Below are 25,403 nucleotides of genomic sequence, written 5' to 3' on the forward strand. Positions count from 1 at the left end.
GCATTGGTAGTGCAGCTGCTATATGATGGACAACAGAATAATTGCAGTAATAAGCAGGAACATGCATGCTCAGTCAGTGTACTTCCTTAGGCTGAAGATTAGTGAGCATTGTATGGTTCGAGTATATCCTGACTGCTGCACTGCAGGTTACATGCTATACAAAATTTAATCTAATCAAATTTTTTTGAGATTAATGCTTCAAGACAGCACACCAACACAATACAGATGCCAAAGAAACAAATATAGTGCCCATAGCAATCATAAAAATATAATCTTCAGATCTCCAAAGGATGAAAAGGTGTCTATATGAGGGTAGTTTTCTGTCCAGTAAGACTGAAAACTAGATCAGACCCACTGTGTTTGGGTCTGATCTAGGTTTCAGTCATATGAAAACATTCGATCCCCTCACTGAGTTTCCCGTCGGGTGGTGTTTGAAGATAGACACTGTACTCACAAGGACGAGTATTCAAACGTTGAGCAGTTATAATAAAGTTAAATAAATATGAGAAAAACCGGTTTGCCATTTAAAACATGAATATTTTCTGTTCTGCGCCTGGCCAGACTAAGACAAGGGTATCCAGGACTGAGATCAGATCACCCTCTGCTGGTGCGGCTGCAGTGACGCAGACGTTGGGCCGTGTGGTTCGTGCCATCTTGGTGTTTGGGAATCGTGATGTGCCTGCTGAGATGGCGAAGCACAGACAGCCAGCGGCACCTTAATTTGTTAAATTGTTCAAACCACTCGAAGTCTTGGTTGAACGAGACTAATTTCAGTTGAGCTGGGAGATTCACTTCTCGCAGGCTTTGGAGTATGCCATTACTGGAGATGCGGCAAATACATTTCCCGTGAACCTCTGCGCCGTCGGGGTGACATGCTGCTTTCCTCACAGTCAGGGTTGCTGCCGAGACTAATGTGGTCTGGGAACGAGCTATAGCCTTCCACCTTCTCGGGAGCATATTGGACGAAGAGTATGATTTTGACCTGACCTAACCAAGTAATTGAACTGTAAGTTTGGTATTCTTCCTATCCGCTGCTCTACTATGTTTCAATTAGATGGTGACGACTTGTTCTCTTGTATGTCTGTGTGCTAGCAGCTAATGGCTAATGAGCTAACGTCATCAGTCAGAAGCCGGAGTTGGCAGCGGTTCGGTCTGGACCTCTGTCGTTCCCGGTTTAAAACCAGACCATTCTGTTTCGTAACGGGGTGAAACTCAATTCGCCTGTCTCCAGTCCGAGCCCCAGAAACAAGTGAACAAAAGCATGCCTTCCTGTCCTTCAGGTGAAACTGGCCAAAGTCAACTGGCCCTAAACAATTGCCTTTGGAAAGCTGACGTATCACGACTTCCGGTCCGAGGTAGTACAATAAACCTGGGCGAATCTGCCTAGATTAGTCTGAGGGCACTTTCGATCAAAAGATAATTGCAACCCTTTCCAGTGTTGCTGTGATGACTTGACACAAATCTGGCACCATTTTTTTTAAGCAACAGCAGGTTTACAGCACTTCTAAATCTTAATTTGAATGGCGTTCTGTTGAAGTCCATGAAACGGACTGGTATGTTTTTGTAAGAGCAGTTAATTCAGTCAGTCTGAACAGAAGGTATGTTTACACCCTTCAATCTGCCATGTAACCCAGTGATCATTGAATGAACCGCCGGAGATTACATTACAGCTGGAGCACAGAGGGATTTAGGTCAAGGCTGCTTGGCTCAGTGTCACTGCTGATTTTGTACTTCCAGGAGTATTTATAGTGGATAACGGAGAGGGTAAGGTCACTAAATAATGTTTATACTTATCACAATGTACCTGATAGATGTCACACCACACAATAAGGCTATTGAGCACAACATAGGGTTGTAAATGTGATAAAATAAAGATTAAAATGGGGTTACCTCAAAATACTTAATTATATTTTCTATTCTATAAAGCAGAGGTGTCCAAATCTGGTCCTGGAGGGCCACTGTCCTGCATGTTTTAGATATTTCCTGCTCCAACACACCTGATGCAAATGAGTGACTCCAGCTCAGACTTCAGCAGAGCTTGATGACGAGCTGACTGGAGGACAGTGGCCCTCCAGGACCGGATTTGGACACCTCTGCTATAAAGTATTGAATATCCAAACGTTGTCAAAGGAGGAATTTATAGTGTTTAATATATTTGCATGCAAAACATATCGATTTCATGCACTTTGTGATGCTGTTGTGTGTTGCTTATCTATGAGAGTAGACTAACTTCTCTCTGATTAAGGCAATACAGTTCAACTACCACAAACTACAGTCTGATCAGCAGCTCTCCTAAAACTCCACATCATAATCTGAATGTGCTAATCACTGCACTACTGTTTGGGTAGACTTGCCAACTGACAGTATTTTGTGCTGATTCACTTACAACAGTCAAAAGTTGCATACAGGTTTCCAAATGATCAGAAAAGTAATAGGTGATATGAGGGAACCTCTGAAATCTGTGTCTCTGCCAACAGCAAGAAAAAAAAAAAACAACACATGGCTTGGATACAGACCACATAAAATCTTGAATTTAGGAACTATTTGACGTGCCCCATTGTTAGCATTTGTATTGTGAGGCCATACAAGCTTCTGCAAACTACTGCATGTGCTTTCAAATGCTTTTAACAGCAAAGTCCCTGGCTTTCTGTCTGTATAGATTTTCCTTTGAAATAATATGCATAAAATGGCCAAAAACAGGCAGCACGGTGGAACAGCGGTTTGTGCGTGTTGCATGCATGTTGCATATTCTCCCTGTGCTTGCGTAAGTTTCCTCCTAGCTCGGAAGACATGCATAGCAGTGGAAGATGAATGAATAGATAAAAATAGCTTAAGCTAAAAGAGAAATTAAAAGTCTTTTGAAAATTTTAATGAGTTGCTAACCCATGACATAAGTTGAATGTATAAAAATACAACTTAATCAGAGAAAATTAAAGCGCAACTGCTGAAATGTTCCATCACGTAAGAGAACAGTTGAGCAGCATATTCCATTATTTGGCAGTTTAAATAATCAACCAATAAATATGCTTTTGACTAAAGTGGATTTTAGTTTATACTTCCAAATTCTTCCTTTGTATTTTGGCATGTTTGTTAAAACAAGCAGGTATAAGACATGATATTGATCAATATCAAGTTATATGATAACATTATAATTTTAATTTTATAATTTGATGATTTCAGTTGGTTAATTGATGAATCGGGGTGATAATTGTCAGATTAGTTGATAAAATTGGCAAAGTAAATAAGAATGTAGAATCCTTAAAGCATGAAGTCTTTCTAATTTGCCTGTCTCCACAGCCTTTGGCTGAACATCACAGCAGCAGAAAGCAGGAGGAGCAGGAAAGTAAGAAGATGATAATGCAGCGCATCGTAATTCACGGGACACGGTGGCATAGAGCAGCAGTGCGCCCGCTGTTGGTGGACATCTCTGTGCCTGAGCCAGCAGTAGCACTACGCTGCTGTGGCCTCCGTCTGGCATCATCACCACCTACATGCAGGCACTCACTCTCAACCTCAGCCACCAGCAAAGCAGCACATCAGCCAAAGCACCAGCCACCACCGGAGGAGGCACACCCCAGCTCCACAGTTAGAACACAGGACGTCCAAAAAGAGGAGGTTGTATCAGAATCTGTAGAGGTGGACCCCCTGCAAGACAAGTCCATAGGCCTATTCCAGAGATTTAAAAAGACCTTCAAACAATATGGGAAGGTGATGATCCCTGTTCATCTAGTGACGTCGTCAGTCTGGTTTGGAACCTTCTATTATGCTGCTATGAAGTGAGTAGTACTGTGCTGTGGTGGAACAGAATGTACTGCAGAAGCCATTGTTTATTGACGCACCCCTTCAGGCATTGGTTAATGTCAGGAATAATGTGATTGACCAGTATTAGAAGTATTAAAAGTGAACACTCCTAGTTAAATTTTATTTCAGGTACATCCCTGAAAGTTTTTTCCAGAAATAAATGGAACCAGTAACCAGGATATTTAAATAAACAGCCAACAGAAAAAGTGTACAGATGTAAGAGAGGTACATCTGAACATAGAAATCATCTAAATAATAAACAGTCCGAGTATAAAATACCCAGTCTGTGCAGTGTTTCCTCTGGGATTTTTTTCAGCAGCGGCGGCACGCTCTCCACGGGGGCGTGGCGGAGCAAACAAACAGCATTTCACTGCAGATTTAACTTTCGCAACCTATTTATTGACTGGTCAGTTGAAAATGGCTTTTTCCCCTTACTACCACTACAACCTAACCTACAACCTCAGCCATATACAATGTCAGATAAAGGCTGAATATAAAAAAAAAAAAAGTCAGTAAAAGGCTGATGATGCATGACGACCGTCATCTTTTCCAGTTGTCTTTCTCTTAGAGAAATATTTGAACAAGTTAATCTTAAAATGCAGTCAGCGGTTAATACATAATGGTGTGTAGATATTAGCTTAATGCTATCAATTAGTTTACCCAAGTTAGCGTGACTGAGTTGGCTAATACTCTACCTTTTCTCTGGTAATGCACTGCCTCATTCCTCACGACTACACTTCTCTGACTGACCTGGTGCCTGACGTGATGCCACTTCCTCCCCCCTCCTGCTGGCAATGGTGCATTTGCGAAGAAAAATAAACAAAAGAAATTTGAAGGTGTGGCGGGCCGCCACTGCTAAATGAATGTAGAGGAAACACTGCTGTGTATCATTTACTATATCTATGATGGTAATTTGTAATGGAGGTTAGGATATCCTGGTATGCTGATTAGTCTCAAAGGTAGCCATGTGTGCATTGTTAGCTACCTAAACGCTTTTCTCCTCTCCTCAGAGGTGTGAATGTTGTGCCATTCCTTGAGATGATTGGCCTTCCAGAGTCATTAGTTGGCCTTTTGAGAGACTCTTCAAGTGGCTACGCTCTCACTGCATATGCCATGTACAAGGTAATTCCATCCAGGAATGTCTGGGCTTGGGCTTTTTCTTACACCCAGTGCAAAGTAAAACAAAGGGGTTTTTGCTATTTTGACAATTTCAGACCTGTTGTGTAAATAACAAAAGCACTTGTGTCTATCTGCGCCTTTGTGTGACAGACTTAAAATGGCAAGTAGTCAGGTGTCTTACTATCTTGAGGCTGGGGAAAAAGAGCAGAGCAAAAAACTGCTACCACTGCCTGATTTAATTACATTTTCTTCCTTAGTGAGTGTAGATTTTGATTGAGAGGTGCAGTGATTCTATCAAGTAATTTTTGATGACAGTCAGGTCTTACCTGAGTCATTGTTGAACCCTGCTCTTGATCCAGGCCCTAGTTATCTCTCCCTGACTATTGCAATGCTCCTGTCCTTCTTTGTGCCCTCAGAGATGGCCCAGAATGCATTCCATTCAATCTTCAATCAGCCCAAAAAGGCATATGTCACTCTGTTAGCCACCTAGCTACACTTTTCAAGACACTAATGCCGCCTTCAGAGTTTTGTTTCTCTGCACCATCTACTGTAACTTGATCATACAACCCTATAATCTTTCTCAGCCACTCTGTTCCTCCATTACATGTCATCTGGCCTACAGGACCACCAGAGCAGCGATGTCCTCTTTTTTTAAGAATCCATAGAGGACTCATCTTTTCAGAGGGAAGCTCCTCTACTAAAACACTACCATCCACGTCTAACTGGCTCTCATGCTCACTTTGTTGCAATTTCTTATCTGATCTCCTGCACTTAACAAGTGTATTAACAAATTAATACTCAAGCAAGGTTTCCTACTGCTATGAAGTTTTACTGATGTCCATCATCTGCAAGTTGCTTTTGGGTAGAAGCATCTGATAGTTAAGCAAATATAAATATATGACAGATGGATTCAGGTGTTAATTTTGTTCTATTGTAAGTCTTTGTCTTCTTCCAGATTGCTACTCCTGCTAGATACACTGTAACTCTGGGTGGCACGTCATTATCTGTTCAGTATCTTCGCAAGCATGGCTACTTATCCACACCACCACCAGTTAAAGAATACATCCAAGACAAAATGGAGGAGACAAAGGAGAAACTTTCAGAAAAGATGGAGGAGACAAAGGGCAGATTTTCTGAGAAAATGGAGGAAACAAAAGAGCGCATCTCTGGGAAAATGGAAGAGACTAAGGACAAGCTCTCTGAGAAACTACAGGAAACCAAAGACAGAGTGTCTGATGGAAAGGCATTTTTTAGAAAGAAAACAGATTAGTGAATTCCATTTGCAGGTGGATAAATAATCCTATTTTAATCTAGACAAGTCATTAATGAATTGGGGGCAAGTAATAGACAATTCAGAGACTGTTTGGAAAGAAGACAGACATTGCACTATCTTTGTCCATAAATTTCACACCACACGTCCCTAGTAATCACCTGTTCTGTATTTAAGTGTCAGATCCATTGTCCAAGCCCTGCCACCATCCACTGTAGTAGACTAGACAGCATTTTTAGCAGACTTCCGCCACTTCTACTTCCTGGCTCAGTCACTGACTGGATTTATACCGGCTCAAGTAATCAGGACTTGAACTTTTTGTTGGCTGCTGAAAGAGGAGATTTGTTCTCATTTCTCTTCACACCCATAGACATGAGAGGACAAAAAGATCCAGATTTCATTTGCTCAGATAAACAGTATTATGAAAGAAGCATACAGTCAAAGAAAAGATAGGGTAGCTCAATACTAATACAGCTAGCTGCAACTTGACACTTATGGTCATTTACTAGTCTGACCTGATTTATCAAAGCCTTTCTGAAGAAGGGCATCACTGTGTGACTTCTCCATTGAGAAATTTGAGGTTTTCCCAATGTGTTTTAACTGATAGCCAAAACTAATTTGGATGTGCAATGAGGTGGAGGCATTATTTTAGTGTCTGTACCAGTTAGTGTATCTGTGACTGAAAAACAAAACAGGTTGATTGATTAGAGGCTAGTCTGAGTGGACATCAGTTTACATGGGCTTGTCAGTTGGTAGCGAATGCAGAGTAAAATTCATGGGTGGAGCTAAGATTAGCAGTGTATCACTAAACTGCAATGTGTTGGGTACTTAAAGACAAATTCTCTCATTATAAATTCAGGTGTGTGTGGTTTCAGCCCACAACTGAATAAAGTATGATGCTAATGAAAGTTTGTGTGATGTATTTGTAAACATTTGTAATGGTGTTGTCAGATGTCTATGGTAGTAATTTTCTCCATGTGGAGGATACTCTTCCAAGAATCAGCAAAAGTAAAATATTTATTGTAGCTGAAAACTGGAAAGACTTAAAGAATTATCAAGTTTCCCCTTATCATCTGTGAACTCCCCTCATGTGACATACAGATCCACAAGGAAATAAAGCAAAACGAGAGCTTTAAATTGTTTCATTAAAGTCCCTCTTCCTACATGTCTATAACTAAGGCCAGCAAAAATAAATGGCTTGCCTTATCCAATTAAAAAAAACAAAAAACAAAACCTGATTTTCTAATCTCAATTTCATTTCACCAACAACTAATTCAAATACCAATGAGACTGTACTCAGCTGTAACAACCAGGTGAAGTTGGGGAGTAAGTATTTGCATCCTTCAAATAGAACTAGCAAGGATAAAAACATCCAACATATTAGTTCAGAATTGGACTTGAATATGAACCCGAAATTAGCTAAATATTTTTAAAGCTGCCATTAATATTATGTAAACTGTGCTAAATTCATTTAATTTATTCTTTAGTCCTACCCTAGTCTAGGAATCAAATCTTTTGTCACTCAGTTTTATTTGGTCCCATTTTTAAAAAGAATTGTGTTTTTGTCAAATCCAAGCCACATTAACCAAACAGCAGATAGATACAGTTAACAAGCAAGAATATAGAATTTCCCATTTATATCAGAAACATGACATCTAATTCTGCTTTGTGTTGGAGGTATGAGGATGTTACTCATGACATGGTCTTTACAAAGTAATATGTCAAGCTGCAGTAAAATAATTTGAGGTTCAAAGTAAATTAAAAAAAAAAAAAAAAAACGGTTTTAACGTATCAAAAGAAAAAATGCTGATACAGAAAAAATGGCCCCTGTTAATTCCTCATATTTGTGTGCCACATGTTTCACTATGTTCTTTTCAGAGCGTTTTTGCTCTGAATCAAAAATGAGGCTGAATCTGTGGGATGTGAAACAAAATCCCTGGAGCTGAGGGGCCCTGCACAGTGAAGATACAAGTTCATTGTAACAGGACTCAAATTTTACAGCAGAGCTTCAGTCATATACCCGATCAGGTTAAGACATACAGCCCTAACTTAAGTTCAACACAATCCTCTCAGCTGCCAGTTTGCTGCCATCTTTAATTGGCTCCAGTCTGCTTTCTTCATTATGAATATTATTTATATGTAAATATGATGGCATAACTTGCTGCCCATGGGAAGTGTGTGTGAACTACAATGACCTCTGCTGTCCAAAATAATGAACAACTGTTTATGCATCCCTCTGTTCCACACACCAACAGCTGTCTGTCCCTTCACAGTGAGTGTGAGACAGAGGGCACAGCAGTATTGGGATCCCACAGATAATTTCAGTGAAAGACAATCTGTGTTCATCAGGTGTGAGCTGCTCAACAAGACTCAAATGTCAAGATGTCTCCCCGAAGCCATAGGTGAAGCACAGGTCAGGAGGACAAAAGGTGTCCAAATTGTCCAGAGTGATTTATATTTTTTCTCTGTATGATATCATCCTTGGAAATGCTGAGTGACTGTAGTAGTCGAAGTAATTACAAGCAGAATTTCAGTATTAACATTACAGTTAAGAGATTACTACTCATTACAATAGTTAGAGAAGTGCCCAGTTACTTATAAAGCTGTGGCCGGAAGACTATCTCAGTTACTTTGTGAGATAAACAACTAGTAATTATATTGCACAAACTGTAAGTAACATGCTGGTTATGTCAGACTTGAAGGAGTATTGTTTTCTCAGCTGAGGGCTCCTCTTTTTGCTGTGGAATATCAGTGTAGTTCTGTACCTGAAATAGTTAAATAGTTGAACATGGGTACAACTGTTTCATTATGTTACAGCTTTGCTTTGCTTAATGAGCCCAAACGAATATTTCCTCATGTTTGGTTTCTTAACAGGAGTGAACATGTGGGCATTTCCTCCGGATGAAATATGGAGGTGGAAAGCTCAAAAACTGCTTCCTCCTCTTCTCCAGTTTCCTGTCGGTCTCAGGAAATCTGGCTCAGCTGCATCATCTCTGAACAAACTGCAGCTTATATATGCATGACTTCCTCTGTATGGCCTCACCCACCTTCCAGCTCCACCATGTCTGTGTGTATAGTGTGAAGAGAGTGAGTCATAGTGAAATGTGAACATCATCACTCATGTTGTGCTGCTTCTTGCAGAGTTTCACAGCAAGGAGGTTCACAGAGAGGACAGAAGGCGGGAGCTGTCTCTCTGCACTTGGAAGTGAAGCTAAGAGCCTTTAACATTAGCTTTGTTTCACTCATGTGAGTGGTATGACAAGTTACCAGATGGTCTCTGTCTATAAATACTCTGCTGAAATATACAGTTGAAGATATTCTTGACATTACTTTAAATGGCTGAGGAAGCTATTTTCTCCTGATGGATGAGGAGTGAGATTTTTAATGTAACCCAGGTCTGACCCTCACTGTGGTGCTCTTACAAAGGCAAAGCTTCAGCAGATCTGGGGCAGTAGATGGGGGTTAAAACTCCCCTGAACCTCAGCAGAGACAGTTTCCTCTAAGACCTGAAAGAAAGGTTAAAGATTGCATATATAGTGAATTTACAGTCCTGCTGTTGGCTGTGGCAGTGACACAGCTGCTGGACAAACATCACAGCAGAAGGTTGTTGCCCTCTGAGAAAAGTCAGGATTGCTTTAGTTTCTTTTCATGGCTGCCAGTGGATCCAACCCAACCGGTCGAGGCAGATGGCCGCCCCCCCAAGCCTGGTTCTGCTCGAGGTTTCTGCCTCTTAAAGGAAGTTTTTCTTTGCCACTGTTGCCAAGTGCTTGCTCATCGGGAGATCTGTTGGGTCTCTTTAAATAAATTTATAAAGAGTTTGGTCTAGACCTGCTCTATATTGCTCTATATGTAAAGTGCCTTGATGTAACTTTGTTATGATTTGGCGCTATACAAATAAATCTGATTTGATTTGATTTGATTTGGATCTTTTGATTGACATGGTTTGGCTGGAATAAAGACTAAAGAGTTAACAGAAAATCTATTTGAGCTTTACTTTAGTTATGCTACATGTACAGCAAGGAATTAATCAGAACCAACCATTCCAAAGGGTTTACAGATTAAAATGGTATTTTCCTGCTGGGATTAATTATTGTTAATTTGGGTTTTTTTTTATCCTCTATATAAAAAACATATCCTTTCCCCTCAACATCATTAGTTACATTTTTTATATACATATATATATATATATATATATACCCCATCATTCTCAGCAATCAGACTGCCTCGACTCTTGGTCTGTAAAGTGAAGCCAATGCTGGCGAACCTTGAACCTGCATTTTATGTAATGAGTATCAGATGGCATCTCCAATTGTAAAAAGCAGATTGCATTGAAGACTATAGGAAAATGATTCTACTTCCCATTTGATTTATTAGCTTAGTAAATGTTTTCCTGATGAGTTTGTTGTCTCAGTTTGTAGTTTCAAGTAGTCAATACATTATATATATATATATATATATATATATATATATATATATATGAGTTATATCCAGCCCTCCCTCCCTTCAGCTCCAACTTCTCTTCCAAATATGGTTTCAAGTGGTTAAACAATAAATAAATATGATGATGTAGGGCAAAGCACAATCTAGGTGTCTGAAAATTCAGCAGCTGTCAGCTTCAGCAGGTGAAAGTTGGCGTCCACAGCTGATAGGCTGCTGCAGTAGACTTTAGCTGCCAACACAGTTAAAGCAGCAGCTCCTGCTTGCAGAAATCAGGCATTTTCAGCAGAAATTACATACACACACACACACTTCTATCTTGACCATCTGGTATTCATCCATCCTTTTTCTCAGGTTTATGAATTATGGGATAGACACAGGAATTTATATTAACAAATGTTAATATATTGTGCCAAATATAACATTGCAATGTAGTACAAATACCGATAAAGAAAAAAAATGTGGCATTTCACGCTGGTGCGTTCTGAGAGGCTACTGAACTGCCTTTACTCCAGTTCATGTCATTTCGTTTCATCAGAGGATGGATCAAGTGGCGAGTGACACAGACACACTAATCACTTTACAATAACCCATTATCCACACAGGACAACAGGACAAAATACAGGAGGAACCAGAGGAATCACTTTTAAAGTTTTATTCATTATGCTGCAGTTTGACTACAGCATAAGTACAAGCATAAAATCTTTGACTACAACAGCACTTAGAGCAACATTTTTTTTCTCCTTTTCTGTAAAAGTATTGCAATAACAGACCTTAGGCCTAAAACCTATTACATCACAATTGCTTAAATAAAAGAGGCAAAAAATACACAACATATTATATATGTATATGTGTATATATATTTATATATATATATACATATATGCATACACACACACACACACACACACGTATGTATATACATATATATATATACACATATACATATACATATACATACACACACACACATACATACATACACATATATATCAGCACAGGGGGAGCAACGACGACAAGAATTCATTTTTGTAGATAAAGCAAAACGATGTTACAGAACTCATGATGGAAGCAGTCCTATGGTAACTGTAAAGACAGCGAAAATACCAAACTGTTGAGATATGCTATCTTTGTTATTATTGTCATAATTATTATTAAAATCTGGAACAATAAAAACAGCTACTTGTTGTTGGCATTTGAGTACAGACTTCTTAAGTGGAAAGAGGGAGCACACTGCAGGGGCAGAAATCAACTAAAAATCAGTCTGAGCCCAAGCTAGTTCTTCAAGCAAGTGCAGAAAAAAAAAAAAAAAAAAACCTGTTCTATTAAGAAGAAGAGAGCTAAGCTCAAACCAAAATTACGATAGACTTTCCAACTTAAAACTACACAACTGCCTCTTATTTGGTGCTTTGAAGAGAACATGGCGCGTCGCTATGTACATTGTCTATAGATAAGAATGAACATGCTCTGCGGTTATTGTACAGTGGAGTTATTTTCAGTACATATACTGACCTTTGCTTTAATATATTGTGCCAAATATAACATTGTAATGTAGTAAAAAGAACCATAAAGAGAAAAAAAGTTAAATGACAGTTTTAATGGCATTTTTTTCCACACATTTCACGCTGGTGCATCTTTCCAATCTTGACTAAAAAAGGGTCCTTTCTGTTCAGCAGTTATGTGAGCAAGAGCGGATGATCCTGCTGTGACAGAGTAGAAATGCTATAAGCAAAGCCTGAAATTCAGCCAGATCCATAGCAGTTTTGAGAGTGCTCAACAGTTTTATACTTTGACAGATATGCAAAACTACAGCTGAAATGAACTAAAATATTGTTAAGCTAGATGAATACAGACACATATTCTTCCTCTTTAGGAAGTGCTAATGGCTCTCATGTGCAGCGGTCATGTGACATCTCCTAATCTACAGAGCTTCTACTTTTTGTTCAACAATTTACAAACCCTATCCAGCTGAAACTGTGGCATAAACACCATCTGACCTGTTTGCTATATATGTTTTCTTAAAAGATCTGTGTAATAGAACTATACATTTGTTAGTTGTTTGTGGCGTAAAGAAAGCCACCAGCTGATACCCAAATTATGGCAAGCATGGTGAAGGCTCGTTCTTAGAAAAGGAATCAAATAAAAAAGTGAATAATCTTTTCTCAACAACATCCTTAGTCCAGAGGTTATCTCATCCTTATCATAACACGCTTATTTATAGCAAAATATTATATGTTTGTATTTGTCTTGCAACCATATTCTAAGCATAATTTGCAAACCATATTTTCTTATAAAAAAGACAAAGTATGTTTTTTGTTTTTTGTTTTTTTTTACTGTAGGCATTTACAAATTTGATGCTGCCTTTTTAAAATTCTTATATTGTCTATACATTATATTACATTATTCACAACATTTTTTTGTGGTTTCTACCCATTGGGTAGGATATGTGCATAATATATTCAAGTTATATACAGCACCTTACAAACAAACATAAAGAAAGACAGACTACTGAAAAAAGCACCGTTGGAAGTGAGGCACAACGAAGGTGGGAGCTTTTTGAGTGCAAGTGGGTTCCTATGTCTGCTCCACACGAGGGCCAAATTACTGGTTGAAATGGCTGCAGTTGCTTTGCTGGGAGAAACCCTGCTGCTGTCTGGCACAATGGAGTCAAGCAGGCCAATGAGCATGCTTGTAAACACTGCCGATGGATTCGAGACCTAAAAATGTTGGTTGTGCTGTGGGTCGTTTTGTTGACATGGAAACAGACACTACGGGACCCGTGGTCACTTATATGTATAGCTTCATGCAGATCTTAAGTTACGTGCAGTTTTGCACATTTTTCTGCAGGATCAGGTTCAGTCTGTAATCAAAGCAGCACTCATGACCTAAATGTGAAATGATATCCACACTCCCAAAGTGATAGAAACACTGTGACCTCTCTGCAAATGGACAGGCATGGTGAATTTTGGCAAACCTAACCAACCCTTCCTTGACTATTTCTATTCCATTGTGCCAAACAGAGGGACAACCCAGAGATTAAGCACATATGAGGATCCCAAGCAGCAGTTTAACCGAGGTGTGGTCTGCTCAAACATGAACATTAGGCACCTTATTTACTCACATAATAGTAACATGCAAACCTCCTTGTAGAAAACATAAAATTCATCTTTATAGCCTTTTACAAGCTATGACTGCGCAGACAGAACAAGCACAGAAAACAACAGAAAGCAGGAAGAAAAAGAAGAAAGAACCCAAGGTCTGAAGCAGGTCCGTACAGCTCAAATGCCAAAGTGTTGGGACAATCTCTTCACCTAGATGTCTCCGTGTAAGAAAAATAAAAATGTTTCCCTTTGGGTCTTGGTGTAAAACAGGTTTTGTCTCAATACTTGTGCTTTTGACTGCAGAGGGTCAAATTTCCTTCCTTCTACTCACGGGTGAACTGAGGGGACAGGACGGACAGGAGGGCAGAGGGACTGGGGCGAAGGACATGAGAAGCAGCAGTAGCAACAATAGTAGCAGCAGCAACAGCAATAGCAGCAGTGATGTAATAACACACACATACACACAACTGTAGAGCCAGGACCAGAAAACACATTTGCACATTGAGACACACTCATGGTAGCAGAATCAGACACCTTTCATTCAAACTGACTGAAAACATTTTGTCCTCCGAACATCGACAGAGCCAAACACTACCGATCCTCCACCTGCACCAGAATCCCACCCTGCACAGACCTCCATACAAACCATGTCTCATATCTTTTCATATGAGAGAGAAAGGCAGCCATGTTCTAATCCTGTACCACACAATGGTGTGAAGGTATCTACTACATACTCATTATCACAGTATATTGTTGAGTAAGGTTGTATACAGCAGATCAATCCAGCAGAAATACAGGTCCTGACTGATCAGTCTGACTTTTGAACAACACTGCTGATCGAAGAATTAGTCTGTTTATAGGTATTTTTCAATTTTCGGTAAATCCCATAAAAAGACAAAAAACGGCAGTGTGCTAATCCCACTGATGAGTATTGTGTTTGTGTGTTTGTCTCATCCTTCTGTGCTATAGAGCTCTACTGTTGTCCAAAAAACAATTGAAAACATGAGTGACGGACACTTTAGCAGTGGGTAACATGTTCCTTCATTACATCTGACAAGACAGTGCAGTTTGACTTAAAACTCAAACTCAAATACTCAGTGGATGTGCCTTAAACCAACATTGAAGATGGTGCCCAACTATTTTTCCTTCAGATTACTGGGCCTGAAAATGTATTCTGGAGGTTTTTACCATTCACTTCAAATGGTTATGATAACAAACCGTAGGTTCAACGTGGCCTCTAATGTGTGAATAGCCATAGACTTAGTAGGGAGATTAGAAAAGCATGGAGAGATTAATTAACATGAAGGTTTGTCTTTCCATGGGATTTGTTTACAGAGTGAACACATCATCACCCACAGTCTGGAGAATGAAACCAGATCATCATCAAGAGTTTTCCTTGTGTACACTTAACAGGGTGCACTTTTGAGCTTTTACACTGAGGTCACTTCTTCACCAACAATAACCATCATACATCTCTCACTCCTTAAAAAGACAATGCACTGAGTTCCAATGCAGACTTCATTAATATTGTGGTAATACGGATAGTGGAAAATAACGAATGCTCGAATATCTAAACTCAGACCAAGTTCACTAATAAATCTCTCTCTCTCTCTCACACACACACACACACACAAAATGCTCCTGCAGGAACATAAAGTGCTTTTCTGTGTTGTTGAAAGGTCTGACCAACAAGCACACACACAATCACACAGGGAGGAAAGGAAAGCAGTAGCTCACTCCCAAACAAGGTCTCCACTGCAGTCTCCACTTTAAAGGGCTTGGCGGACTCTGCATCATTTGCACACAATTTTTCTGCACATAGATGAAAAGAGGGACGATGAACAGTGTTAAACAGGGACTCTTTTGGAAATCTTGGTTGTTCTTTTGTTTTGAGGGGCCTAAGGGGTGGGGAGTTCAACCGCAAACAAGATAGAGGGACAGAAAAGGCGCACGAGCAGAGGAAGAAGGCAACAATGAGCAGAGAAAAAAGGCTAGAATTTCAAAAAGTGTATTTTTTTTTTTCGTTTACAAAAAGGACCCTCCCATAGCCCTTAGACTTTGACCACAGACAAGTTTTATTTAAAACCTGATTGCTCTGCTGGCAGATGCAGACAGGAATCTTCACTTTGTGATGCCTTAGATTTTTTTTTTTTTTTTTTAGAGACACAAAGACGGAAATATGAGCCTTCTCTTCTGTTGCTGTCGTTTCTTGTTTTCCTTGTTATGGCGGCAGGGTTTGAGTTTAATGTGGCTGTTGGCAGAATGCACTGTGCACATCAAGATGAACGGTGAGAACAGAGGTGGAGAGGTGTAGGAGGGTGGGGGCATCATCAATGCACAAAACAGGAAAGAGGACGTGTCAAGTGCTAAGAGGACAGGGTTGAGAGGAGAATCTGTTGTTACCAGGCTGCTGGATGGACACTTGGATATGTGTTTTGATTTTGTTATTGAGTTATGCTATTTTAGGTTCAGGTGATACCCAACCAGCTGGTCAGATTTCCCAGAATTGTTCCTACAGAGCGTGTTGGGTCTCGCCTCACAGAAGAGTTAGTTAAACCTATCTCCAAATCCTGTAACAAAACTGCCAGAGGAAGTAAGAAATGTTTTGTCCACCCAGAGGCTAGTCACAAGGCAGATTTTATCTCCACTAGGCTGAAGTGGACTCAGACGTGAAGCAGTACAAGGTTATTCTCTTACTAAGTCTCACTGTGCCTGTGATATATGCAGACAAAGATGTCATATGCTGGGCACAAGTATTTCTTGCGTGTGTTCAAAAAAGGAAGGACATAATCTTTTAATACTTGATGGTTTTTTTCTTTTTTTGCTCCCAACTGTTTTAACAACTTTGGAGCCAAAGTCAGTCTATTCATGAAAAGAAGAACAATAAAAACCAAAAATAAAACAAAAATAAAAATAAAAAATAATAGTAATAAAAAAAACAAAAAACATCATTATCATCATCACATCTTCCCTCTTCTTGTTTACAGCAAAAAGATAGTGCAACTTTTCTTTTTTGTGTTTTCAATGTCAGAATGAGTTATTTCCCCCCTTTGTTTTGCTTCCTCATGAACCTTGGCACTAAGATATGGGTTTGTGAGTCTCCTGTTGTATTGTGTTCTCTGTAAGTCCTTGATTCTCAGCTCAGTTCTTGCTTTGTGCACAGATCCCGGTCCAAAACGATAAACATAATCAAAACATAAAACATCATCCTCAGTTTCCCGCTGCCCAAAGGGATAAAGAAACTAATTGTTGGAATTTGTGCTAGCAGTATTTGTCTTTCTCATGTGATGGAGAGGAAAAAGTCTCCATGCAGTGCATACATCCTGCCGCAGCAGTGCTAGCTGTTTGAGTCACTAACATTGGAAAGAAGCAAAACTGAACTCTTGGTTTTTCACTCTCTTTGTTTTTCTTTTTGTTGCTAAGTTTGATATTTATTTGTGCATGAGAGTCTGGAAAGAGGACATCAGAGACAGAGAGTGAGCAAGACCACTGCTTACAGGTGATCAGGGATAAGCTATCAGTCTGGTGGGTGGCTCCGCCCACTTTGCTGGCCTTTTCTTTACACCAGGTCCTCCGGCTGGCCTTCCTTGGTAGGTACTATTGTGCTTTCTGATTGGCTCTGCTGTTGGATCTTCCTGCTACCTGGCCCCCCTGAACTCCCCACCCTCTGGTTATTGCTGTGCTGGTGTAAAAAAAACGCAGAGCCAGGGTAGTGGCCCATCACCTCACTGTATGCCGGTGGGGGACCCTCCATACGCCCATGGTTACTGGAGTTTGCCACGCTGATTCCCGAGTTACTGCTAGGCGGCCTTGGACCGCCTCCTCCCATGCCTCCCCCACCAATCCCCACTCCTCCTAGACTACCACCTCCTCCCATATCGATCAGGTCACTGTCATAGATGGTCCGGTTGGGTGGTGCCCTCACTGATTCGCGGTTGAGCTCCATCTGCTGCTCGGGGTCACGGAGCTGCAGTGTGCAGGGCCCCTGATATGGTGGGGGCTCCTCGCCATCCGACAGCGATATTGTGGGCGGCAGGTCGATCTGGTGCTGCAGGTAAGGATAGGTGGGCTGGAAGCGACTGAAGCGGTCACGCTGCATGAAAGAGGGAGCAGTGAAACGATCCCTGACCTGGGGAGCGTATAATACCTGAGAGTGAAGAAGAAGACGGGAAATCAGGTAGTTTGGGAGGGAGGAAAGGGACAATGGGTGGGATGATGTGAAAGAGGAGGACAGAAGGAAGAGAGACAATTTAATTGAGTTGTAATGGCCATGCTCTGGTTTGCTAACATACTAGTGAATCAATACATCACCCCCATCCTGTTTGCTCACAGGCCATAGATGTAAAGGTTTACGCAAAGCAGTCACCATCCAACTTCAGGTCATTTCAATGGTTTTTATTGATTTACTATTTGAGTTCTGAACCAACAAAGGTATCCAAGCAAAACAAAGTTAGAAAAAGGACAATAATATTGTGTATCAAGCATATTGAATATCTTTTATCTATTAATCCTTTAAAACATAATGGTATTAAAACTTTTGTGTTGTCTTAATTTACCAAAATTAAATAAAAAGTGTCATGTCAATTGATTGAAGATTGAAGGCTTACTTTTCCCCCATCTTTCCCTAAAATAACCCACTACACCACCTGATTTCTCTCACCATTATAACTTCAAAATTTTATAAATTTCAGTATAAGTCCAGGTCTGGATAGATTTATGTCTCAGTCCAGAGCACAGCCCACTTATATAATATAATCTTTTTAATGTATGGCCCCAAATTTCATGTCTGGTCCGGAACTACAGGTTACAAAGCACTTGGTGAGTATTAGGCTTTTATTTTATTGTTATTGTTATTGTTTTGTTTTTCTTTTCAAATGAAAGTCATTGCGGTATTACTGCAAAAAAAAAAAAACAAACCCTCCATTGTATCATCAATGAGTTATTAAAGAAGATGTTTGAGAGTATGGCTATTGCTACTTGGCTAACAGTAGCATTAGCAGCTGTAAATGCTACCGTTGAGCATCCAGTGGGCAAAAGCAGTTGCCATTTTGGCTCCATCTCTATCCCTTCTTTTCTGCTACTGAAGTTAAAATGCTAACAAGATAGCTGTAGCGCAGCTGGCCTGTCCTGTCACTTGGCTATCTGGAGTTACTGTGGAAGTAGCTACTCAGAGGACTTACTGTCTCCTCTTGTATTGTAAAGGGTGTGTTGCTTTGTTTCTTTGCAAGACTGCTAACTAAAAAGATGTGGATGCCAACCTTAGCTATGCAGCAACAGCAAAGCTTACAAATAGCACTTTTAAAGACATTTAATCAAATTACAGTCAAAAGTAAAAATACAAAAACATTTGACACATTAGATCTGGATCATACTAACCCTAACCCAAACTCTGAGCCCTTCAGCTCAATTATTTCTTCAGACAATGAGTCCACAGTCCATAGCTTCTTTTCTCACATTTCAGTCTAATTCAACACATTTCTGCTGTAGGCTACCATCACAAGGAACCCATTTCAATTAGCTCCAATAGTCAGTACCACTGACAAGGCAGTTTGGATAGAGAGACCATGGGACTGGAAAAAAAAATCTGAGGTAGAGGCAAAGGGTCTGGGCTATTGAAATTGATAGATAGAAAGAGAATAGAGGAACAAAAAAGATTAAAGAAGACAGGCAGCGATAAGGAGGGAAAAACTATGGAAAAAAGGTAACAAGGAAAAAGAGCTATGGAGATACAGGGGGGCGGAGAGTGAAGGGGAGCTGGTGAGATTAAGACAGAGGAACAGAGAAGAAAGAAAAAAGAAAAAGGTATAGGCCCAGACAAACAGACAGAAGGAGGGGGAGGGAAAGGTGCAGAGCTGACAGAGGGAACAGAGCGCAGCAGAGCAGGGCAGCTCTCAGACGGCTGTCTAGACAGTGTCAGGGGAAGCGTTGCTGATTAATGATGCACCAAAATCGGTCCACCCCACTGCCATCTTACACGCACACACAGCCCCCCATCACTGCATCCATCAGCCATCCACATTAATTGGCTTCTTCGCTCCTTGTGTCTCCCAATGGCCTTTTCCTTTTTTCCCCAGGTCTCTCTGGGTGGTGTAACAGTGACACTCTATTTTCCCATCTTCTTTCACCTCTTCCTCTCTGGCTCATTTTACCTGTCTACAATGCCTCTTTCGTGTCTATCCATCTTCATCTCCATTGGTTGTGTTCACATGACAGTTTATCTTACAGCCTCAATATACAATTATCTGGATCTTATCATGCTACTGGTTGTGTTTAAGTCTTCCCTGAACTTTGTGTCCCTTGTTTTCCCAGTGCTTTTTAACCCACAATGATTTTAAGATCCACCATCTGCCTTTAGGTAAACACATCAACAGTACAAGTGAGCTCACTGGCATTTCTTTACAATTACGTATTCACGACTCTTGCCAAATTGTAATCTTGTTTGGAGTATGAGTTGTTCCCAATGCAACATACAAGCTTCATTTCCTGGATGATCAAATATTTACACAACAGCCAAACATCACAAGACTTTTGTGTCCTGAGAGTTCTCCTTTCACCACCGCACTAGCCTGAGCTCTGAGGAAATCAGCTGAGAAAGAAAGAAAGAGGAGACAGAGAGCTTTTATAACTGAGCAAGAATATTAGACAAGAGAGATCATTGACCGGATTCAGGTCCTCTTTCACCAGCTTTCATTCATTTCAGTTGCTGTTTTTATTGCCTGCATGTTCTATACTGCCTCTGAATGTCAAATACAATTAAATATGCTGCTTCGGTGATTTCCACAATTTGAGGGAATTTTTTTTTTTTTTTTTTTTTTAAAACCACACGTGATAAGACTGCTAAAATCAAATCAGATTTGACAGACAATTTGAGATTTCTTTATGGCACAGAGAGGAGGGGCTCCACTCGCTGCACAAATACCTCCAGGGTTTCAAAAATATTCCTTTGGGTTGAAGCTTTTCTGTGACATCACTGATGTGACAAAAAAAACAACAAAAAAAACAAAAAAAAACCAAAACAAAACAAACAAACCCCATAATACTTCTGATTGTCATTCTCCTAAAAGCCAATTTACAATGGGATATAGGGCTATGACACTATGGAATGGCTTTCTCCATTTGACAAAAACACGTCTGAAAAGTGTTACAAAAAGAGCTTAAACAATTGTTCAGCTGCTATTTAACTGTTTATACCCATGTGTTTTTATATTTTTGGCTCCTATTGTCAGCTAAACTACTGCTGCTCATGCACACATTCACATACTGTATCTGTTAGGTCATTATTTTAATGTAGCCACATCATTGTGTGATTTTGTGATATTTCAACATCAGTTTGCTGGAGGCTTTAAATAATTTAGTAGTAGTTCTTCCAAGGGTGAAAAACTGGGACCAATCTCTTTCCAAATGAAGTTTTTGTTAGTCTTGGCTCTTGTTAAAAACAGATCTGTTTTTATTGCTGCATACAGTAACAGTTGGTAAAACTTCTGGTTAAATGGTATAAAGAAGTTTAAATTTCTACAAACACTGCCTATACTACAAGACATGGCCTTACAAAGTCAGCCCAACAAATCTGCTGAACTGAAAAATCACTAAAGATTTAATTTTATGTCCAATATAATACATAGTTAATAATATAATACATAGAAATTGATTATTGTTAGAAATGAATCCACACATCCTACAGCTTCGGTGTTGCGAGTTCGGTGTTGCGAAGGACAATTTCAAACATGTCTTTGCTTATACAGTCCCCTCCAAAATTATTGTAATGGCAAGGCCAATTCCTTTGTTTTTGTTGCTCACCGAAGGCTTTGGGTTTAAGACCAAAAAATTAATATGAGACAAGACTTCAGAATTTCAGCTTTTATTTCCTGGTATTTATATTTATACGTGTTAAACAACTTAGAACATGTGACCTTTTGTATTAGACCAACCTGTTTTTAGGTGAGCTAAAGTAAAGAAACAGATAGTCTTAAAGTAAATAATATTGATTATTGGGTGGCATAGCCTTTGCTTGCAATAACTGCATCAAGCCTGCGACCCACTGACATCACCAAACTGTTGCATTCTTCATGATGCCTTTTCCAGGCTTTAAGCGCAGCCTCTTTTAGTTCTTCTTTGTTTCGGGGGGTTTCTCCGTACAGTCTGCTCTAGAGGAAGTGAAATACATGCTCTAATGAGTTATGTTCCAGTGATTGACTTGGCCAGTCTAAAACCTTCCACTTTTTTCCCCTGATGCAGTCTTTGGTTGTGTTGGCGGTGTGTTTTGGGTCATTGTCCTGCTGCATAATAAACTTCCTCCCCATTCATTTGGATGCATTTCTCTGTAAATTGGCGAACATAATATTTCTGTAGACTTATAAATTCATTCTGCTGCTATCATCATGAGTTACATCATTCATAAATATTAATTAGCCTTTCGCAGAAGCAGCCATGCAAACCTAAGCCATGACACTACCTCCACCATGCTGCACAGATGAGCTTGTAAGCTTTGGATCATAAGTAGATCCTTTCTTTCTCCACTCTTTGGTAGAGATTAATCTTGTGTCATCAGTCCATAAGCCTTTGTTCTAGAGGTTTTGTAGTTTATCTCTGTACTTCTTTGCAAATTCCAATCTGGCCTACTTCTGGATTCTTACTGCTGACGAGTGATTTGCATCTTATGGTATGGCCTCTATATATTTTTATTTTTTCTTCTTCAGATGGTGTGATTCCTTGACACCTGCACTGTGGAGGTTGTTGGTGATGTCACTGACTGTTGTTCTGGGGTTTTTTCTTCAGCTCTCACAATGTTTCTGTCATCAACTGCTGTTGCTTCCCTTGGCCGACCTGTTCGATTTCTGTTGCTCAGTACACCTGTAGTTTCTTTCTTTTTCAGGTAATTCCAAATTGTTGTGTTGGCTATGCCCAGTGTTTGTCCAATTTCTCTGATAAATTTTCCTTCTTTTGTCACCTTAGATGGCTGTCTTATGTTCATGTTGGTTTATCCTTTTAACAAGAAATACAGTCTTTACAGGTGAGGTACAGTCATTAAGAGCTATTTCATGCTTAAACAATCAATTTAAAAGACAACACCTGGGCAACAAAAACACCAGTTACTCACATGTTACCATGGTTTTGCTCACTTGAAAAATGGGTGGGTTCCAACAAAAGATGGTATGTCCGAAAATTATTAAAACACACCTAGATGTAAATACCGGGAAATAAAAGCTGAAATTCTTAATTATTGTCACGTATTCAACCTTTGATCTTAAGCCGAAATGCCTTCATTGAACAACAAAACAAAGGGATTGGGCTTGACTTTCCAGTACCTTTGGAGGGGAATGTAGCTGTCACAGAGCTGAAAACATCTAAATCTATGTAAATACATTTTCCGAAGCATCCAGTTCATGGACTGCCATTCTCTTAAGGATTAAAGCTGGCTGTGGGTTTAACAGGGCTCAGGGTAATGGTGGGCTTACCTCCGAGGCACCTTGTCTAGAGCTGCTGTCTGAAGGCCAAAGACACCCATCCTAAACATTGAGACAGACAAAACAAAGAGAAAGGCTTAGGTTTAAAAGTTTTCAAGGTGCCTGAAGTTTGTAAACCAGTCTGTTTGAGCTTTCAGGAGATTTCACACTTTTATGTCACCAACAGTTTTGTCTTTATTTTCTATTGGTGATAACATGATTTTTCTGAAAAAGGCTCATTAGAGTCATTTCTCCTGATAAAGCACTAAAAGTCAGTATTATCACTGACAGCTCCCTTCTCAAACAAAACTATTATAAATAATCACAGTTTCATTTCATCCACAGTAAACAATATGATTTTTCACCAGGTCTTTTCACAGGTATCAGTACCAAATGAAAACAAACCTGAGGAGGATAAACATGTATCAGTGCTAGTTAAGAGTAAAAACCCTTGGCTTTCTAACAGACTGTTTCTTTTCTGATCACTGTAGAATCAGTCTCTTATGTGTGAACGTCATTTGACCAAACATTCTTTGTACATTTTTGTACAATCAACATGATTTAATGCTTCAAATTGGTGTCATATGTATACATATGGAAGTGAGTTACTATGCATGTATAAGAGATTTCAATTACTGGATGTGCATTCTGGTGTATCTGAAACAAGAATATCTTCATGCCAGTGGCCTGCTAGACAACAGCAGCTGTGGCTGTCACTCTTTCTCGAGGAATGAGAGCAAGGAGGTGTTTTCAGTCTGCAGTCCTTTTTAACTTTACATTTGTATTTCCATATCTGCTGTTTGATTTGGAAACTCCTTATCTAGCCGACTGGCATTTAGTGGCTCAATTTGGCAACCATATCTGGATGATGACTGAGGGCTTTGGGCCACACCACTTGTCCCATTCTACCAAGCCACTCTGGTAACCCAGCTGCTTGAGAAATGCAGGGAGGAGGGGTCTCACCTCCATCACAGCAAATCAACTACCTTTATTACATGTATGATTATTAATAAAGACGGTAGAGAAAAAAGCTAACATCTGACATACTGAAACACATGGCCATTAGCTTCTTTATCTCTAACTTTACAAGGAAATGCAGCTCAAAGGACAGCTGAATATGGATGCTGGATGTCCACAACAGTTTTCAGCCACATCCTCAGTTTTACATCACAGGAGGTACAACGTCTGACCTGGGCTTGTTAATTGAGCAGACCTTTCTCTCACTCTACCTGGTAATACATGGTTGTTGTGTGTTACACAATACTATATTCTCTTATCACTATCAAACGTGTCTGTTATCATAATAGAGTATCAATTAGATATAATAATCTCCACAAGCATGACACAGAATAATAGGTAGAAATAAATCAAATGAAATCAAATTTATTTATATAGCGCCAAATCATAACAAAGTTACATCAAGGCACTTTACATATCGAGCAGGTCTAGACCAAACTCTTTATGGAGTTGTTAAAGACACCCAACATATCCCTCCAACAGTAAGCACTTTGAGCCCATGATGACAAGTGAGGGCTTGAAAAAAAAAAAAAAAAAAAAATCATTGGAACTGACTGCCAGCTGTGTTTAATGAGGCTACCATACGCAGTTCATGGAGCTCTGCCATGTTGAGTGAAGAAAAAAAAAAACTATGGGGAAAATAACTGGACAGCTCCACATCATGGAGGAGAAAAATGAATTCCAGGTTTATCAAGATCTTGTCCAGGATAATGTAAAGGCTGCAGATTAGGAGACGCTCCTGTTATAGCAGGGCAATGACCCTAAAGAATAACTAATAAATAAATAAATAAATAAATAAATAAATAAATAAAAACTTTTTATTATTTATTTTTTTTTATCGCCTCATACCTGTGACATTTTCTGCTCTTTTTATTTCCTGTCATTTCTCAGCTGATGGCACCACTGAATTTGAAAACACTGTCATTATTAACCACCAAGCAGAGCACATTGTATGATGTAAGTTGAATTAAGTTGAAACAAAGCTTTGATTCAAGAGAAACCGCCTCAATAATTTTTTATAATCAAATCACTGAAATTACTCAAGCAATGGTTTCAGCCCTACATGAGGCGTCTTCAAAATAGCGTAAGCAGTCCTTTAAGAACTACTGAGGTGGTTCCCGGCTACTCTGACTAAATTTAACTTGACCTGCTATTAAATCCAGCTTCAGAACAGTTAATGCCACTGTTAAGTTTAAAAGATGTGCTGAACAAAGA

The 25,403-nt window shown here is 39.6% G+C and overlaps 2 protein-coding genes across 4 annotated transcripts in view; one reads left to right on the plus strand and one right to left on the minus strand.

The window, feature by feature from the left end:
• Positions 1-675: 675 nt before the first annotated feature.
• On the plus strand, positions 676-7,994 carry fam210ab (family with sequence similarity 210 member Ab). The gene is made up of 4 exons (XM_029505302.1): positions 676-1,006; positions 3,298-3,776; positions 4,812-4,923; positions 5,876-7,994. Exons 2-4 carry the CDS (start codon positions 3,352-3,354, stop codon positions 6,188-6,190), a joined length of 852 nt encoding a protein of 283 aa, XP_029361162.1. The 5' UTR covers positions 676-1,006; positions 3,298-3,351; the 3' UTR covers positions 6,191-7,994.
• A 4,956-nt stretch (positions 7,995-12,950) lies between these two features.
• Positions 12,951-25,403, minus strand: part of LOC115045596 (low-density lipoprotein receptor class A domain-containing protein 4) — a 193,200-nt gene continuing 180,747 nt past the window's right edge. For 2 of the 3 annotated variants that reach the window (XM_029505360.1, XM_029505362.1), the window contains 2 exons: positions 23,184-23,234; positions 12,951-17,875 (listed from right to left, as the gene is read on the minus strand). In XM_029505360.1, coding sequence (XP_029361220.1) covers positions 17,288-17,875; positions 23,184-23,234 — 639 coding nt within the window. In that variant the 3' untranslated portion in view covers positions 12,951-17,287. The remainder of the gene's footprint in view (positions 17,876-23,183; positions 23,235-25,403) is intronic. The other variant, XM_029505361.1, reaches the window with a different exon arrangement.

The sequence above is a fragment of the Echeneis naucrates genome, chromosome 6 (genome assembly GCF_900963305.1).
Source record: "Echeneis naucrates chromosome 6, fEcheNa1.1, whole genome shotgun sequence".
In the NCBI taxonomy this organism is placed as follows: domain Eukaryota; kingdom Metazoa; phylum Chordata; class Actinopteri; order Carangiformes; family Echeneidae; genus Echeneis; species Echeneis naucrates.

Coding starts and splice junctions, on each gene's coding strand:
- fam210ab (XM_029505302.1), top strand. CDS start 3,352: ATGATAATGCAGCGCATCGTAATTCACGGGACACGGTGGCATAGAGCA. Junction 3,777..4,811: donor TTCTATTATGCTGCTATGAA/GTGAGTAGTACT, acceptor TCCTCTCCTCAG/AGGTGTGAATGTTGTGCCAT. Junction 4,924..5,875: donor CTGCATATGCCATGTACAAG/GTAATTCCATCC, acceptor GTCTTCTTCCAG/ATTGCTACTCCTGCTAGATA.